Source organism: Pteropus medius, unplaced genomic scaffold, assembly GCF_902729225.1.
Source record: "Pteropus medius unplaced genomic scaffold, Ma_sr-lr_union100, whole genome shotgun sequence".
In the NCBI taxonomy this organism is placed as follows: Eukaryota; Metazoa; Chordata; class Mammalia; order Chiroptera; family Pteropodidae; genus Pteropus; species Pteropus medius.
In genome coordinates this window covers 552,375-556,049 of record NW_024343732.1, presented here as the reverse complement: position 1 = coordinate 556,049, position 3,675 = coordinate 552,375, and the positions used below count along the sequence as shown (strand labels likewise).

Below are 3,675 nucleotides of genomic sequence, written 5' to 3'. Positions count from 1 at the left end.
ATATTGGACGTGGTTCCTAGCAAATGGAATTAACCAGAAGCACCTAGACCAGATGTCTACTAAGCTTTTCAAAGGAACTATATTGTTAAAGAAATAATGGGTTCAGTCTGCAAAATTCTATGATTTTTAAGCTTTTGCATTTTGAGTCTTTCGTATAGGAGCCTGATCTGAACTTTAACCCAAAGCGGGGCTTGAATCCTGGTGTCATTGGTTTCTACAGCACTTCCTTCTAACCATGATGTGTTCTTCAGCTGCAGTGCAAGCATCACAAAGTCAGGGATTTTGTTTGCTCCCAGCCCTTAAGAGAGTGTCTAAAATATAATAGATGCTCAATAATTAGCTGTGGGAAGGATGAAGTAATAAGCAAATGAGCCAAGAGCAATATGAAGAAAATATCTAAGATTAGAACTTTGCAGAGAAATTCAGAACAGATGGGCACTCTGAGTGGACACTCAGACGTCCCCATGCTGTGGTCACCAAATAAAAACTGGTTTCCTGCTGACAAGGGCCCCTAAGGCGCCCTTCATGTCGCTGTTGCGTAAGCTGTAGATGAAGGGGTTCAGCATCGGAGTGACCACGGTGTACATCACTGCAGCAGCCGTGTCCTTCTGAGCCGTGCGGGAGGACATAGGGCTGAAATAAACCCCAATAAGTGTCCCATAGAACAGTGACACCACAGAGAGATGAGAGCCACAGGTGGAGAAAGCCTTCTGCTTGCCTCTTGTGGACGGGATCCTCAGCACAGCAGTGAAGATACGTGTGTAGGAGACCAAGATGCCCACGAAGGGGGTGATGATGTGCAGGGTGCCCACAGTGTACACCAGTGCATTGTTGAGAAACGTGTCAGAGCAGGCTAGCTTCAGCAGAGGGCTGAGGTCACAGAAAAAGTGGGGGATCCGGTTGTGGGAGCAGAATGAGAGGCGGGTCAGTAATACCGTGTGGGCCAGGGTATTCCCAAAGGCTGCAGTCCAGGACGCTGTCACCAGGAGGCCACAGAACTGTGGCGTTACAGACCTGGCATAGTGCAGAGGGTGACAGATGGCTGCATAGCGATCGTAGGCCATGGCGGTCAGCAGAAAGCTATCAATGCCGGCAAACCAGATGAAGAAGAACATTTGGGTCAGGCAGCCAGAGTAAGGGATCCCTTTGTGTCCCGACACGTGGTTGGCCAGCATCTTGGGAATGGTGGTGGAGGTGAAGCAAATATCTACAAATGCCAGGTTGGCCAAGAAGAAGTACATAGGAGTGTGGAGCCGGACGTCGGTGGCGATGGCCAGGATGATGAGCAGATTCCCCATACCCGTGACCAGGTACATGCTCAGGAACAGTATGAACAGCAGCTGCTGTTCTTTGGGGTCTTCTGAGAGGCCCAGGAGAAGGAACTCAAAGACCCAGGTGAAGTTTGCCCCTTCCATAGTCATCCAGAATTAACCAGAGAGGCAATAGAGGAGCTGTCCGTGGTTCTGGCTAAGGCTAGCCCTTCCGTTGCACCTTGGATCTCATCCCCTCTCAATAGTTCAGACATTCATCAATTCTGCCCACTCTCTCCTGCAACAGGATTCTCCTACCCATGTTTTGCATCATTTTCACCAGTGAACACACCACTCATTGCTCACAGCCCACCTGCATGATGTCACCTGTGGCTTGGTGCACAGCTCCCAGGCGTACTGACCATTTCTCACCTTCACCACCTGTATCTCTATGCCTCTGGGCTTTACCTGGCCACAGGAGTAGGCTGAACCCGCACATGGGGTAACAAGGAAGTGCTGAGAGTTGACATCCCCGGGAGTGACCTTTGGATAGAAAGGAACAGGGCTGATTGAGTAAATCTCCTGGCTGGCTTCATCACTCTTGAGTGAGGCCGTTCTGGGGTGTGTCCTACAATCTGTCAGAGATCTCTAAAAGGATGACCCCTCAGTTGCCCAGAGCGGAAACCTGCTCATCCACATCTTTCTTCCCCAAACTTTCATTGGGTCTCCTGAGATTATCTCCTAAGTAAGCTTTTTGCATTCAAGTGCTTGACTCAGAACCTGCTTTGCTGAGAATACAAACTAAGTAAGACTCAAGAATTCCAAAATTTCTATCTGTGAAATAATCCCTTCTTCATCCCAAATACCCCTCCAGCTAGTGCCCCCTTGCTCTTCTCCATTGGACCCCAACACTCTTCAAAATATTGCTGTTTTTGCCTGTCAAGAGCAACTATGACCTCCTATTGCTAATCCAAGGCTAGTATACAGACAGTATGCACCAGTACAATGATCTCATTGCTAAAATCTGGCACAGGCTAGAAAATATTCTCATAGTCCTTCCAAAGAACAGAAAAATCAATGAACTATATGAATTGTAATGTAAACTCAATATTTCAACTTAATTGTTGTTGAATGTTGCAATAAACATTGTCACACTGGCAACATCTGAGAAACATTTGTGAAACTTTTTTGTCAATTTGGCTATTGTCACTGTGAGCAGCATGGTTGTGTGTGTATGAAATGCTCTGGTCTATAGGAGAGGTACCCGTTTATCATTATCCTCAAATTTTAAGATTGGTTCTGGTTTTAAATAGTTAAGATTTACTCTGATTTTTATTGTTTGTGCATTGTAATTTTTGCATAAATTGCAAGTGTCCAACGGTTTAATAATTATAAAATCAAAAGTTTATAACAAAACATTAGAAGAAAGCATTCAGAATGAAAAAGCAACAAAATTTGGATAAGCTTTTTAATGTTCCTATTAAATATCATGAACAACATTCTGCCGAAGTTGCTGGAGCACAGAGAAGTAATATTTACAGTAATTTGCATCTCTGGAATATCCAATACTTGCAGAAATCAGATCAACCTGGAACAGTTTTGCTACTGTGTAAGCCTCTCTGTTAAATATAACAATTAATTTATACTTTTGGTCTAAAAATTTTTTAAACAATAAAAATATGGGTAGTTTATGGTTAACAAGGGATATAAATACCGGATGCAAAAGCTGTTCAAAACTGTTCATTAAGTTGAAATGTTGGAAATGTTGATACTTAAATATTTCATCTGAATGGCGATCATTTTGTATTCATTTTGGCTCAAATAAAATTTGTAAGAGTCAATGAGGAATTCAATGTCACATTACAGAATCATTTGAATAATAAAAAGTTTCAAAAAATTTGTTTTATATCAAAGAATGTTGGGAAAGCAGATGGAAAGCATTTTGAAAGTAACATATGACTTTTAAAACACTAACGTACAGACAAAAGTGAATGACACTTTTCAGGTATGAAATAATCAATAGAACTTCAAAAGACTTATTATCAATATGGGACTGTTGTTACCATTCAGACACACAGATCTGCTTGTGGTAAAACCTTCTTACTGGGAAGACAATAGAGTGGAAGACTACATAAATCAGTAGTTTCAACCATGATCAACAAAGCTTCAACGGTATTGCTAAAATTGTTCCCATAATTTATTCAGGAAGTGCAATTCGAAACTTTGAAGGCAGTTTAAGGTTTGTTGTTAATTATATGAGTCTGTGATTTACTTCAGACTATCTGAAAAAAGTAAAAAAATTAAATTTATTGAATCTAAAACGTGGTCAAATGAGGTTTGTAATGTTCTGGTAGTGGGTTAGCAATGTCATTTCAATAAAAAATATTTACATGAAGACTTTCTTGGATATTGTACAGATATAATG

The 3,675-nt window shown here is 41.7% G+C and overlaps 1 protein-coding gene across 1 annotated transcript; it reads right to left on the bottom strand.

Annotated features, from left to right (window-relative positions):
• Positions 1 to 473: 473 nt before the first annotated feature.
• Positions 474 to 1,415, bottom strand: LOC120606463 (olfactory receptor 1361-like). Its single transcript, XM_039867646.1, has one exon. The coding sequence runs from the start codon at positions 1,413 to 1,415 to the stop codon at positions 474 to 476; it is 942 nt and encodes a 313-aa protein (XP_039723580.1).
• Between the last annotated feature and the right edge of the window lie 2,260 nt (positions 1,416 to 3,675).

What these genes read in the sequence shown, in the direction of transcription:
- LOC120606463 (XM_039867646.1), bottom strand. Translation starts at nt 1,415, where the DNA reads ATGGAAGGGGCAAACTTCACCTGGGTCTTTGAGTTCCTTCTCCTGGGC.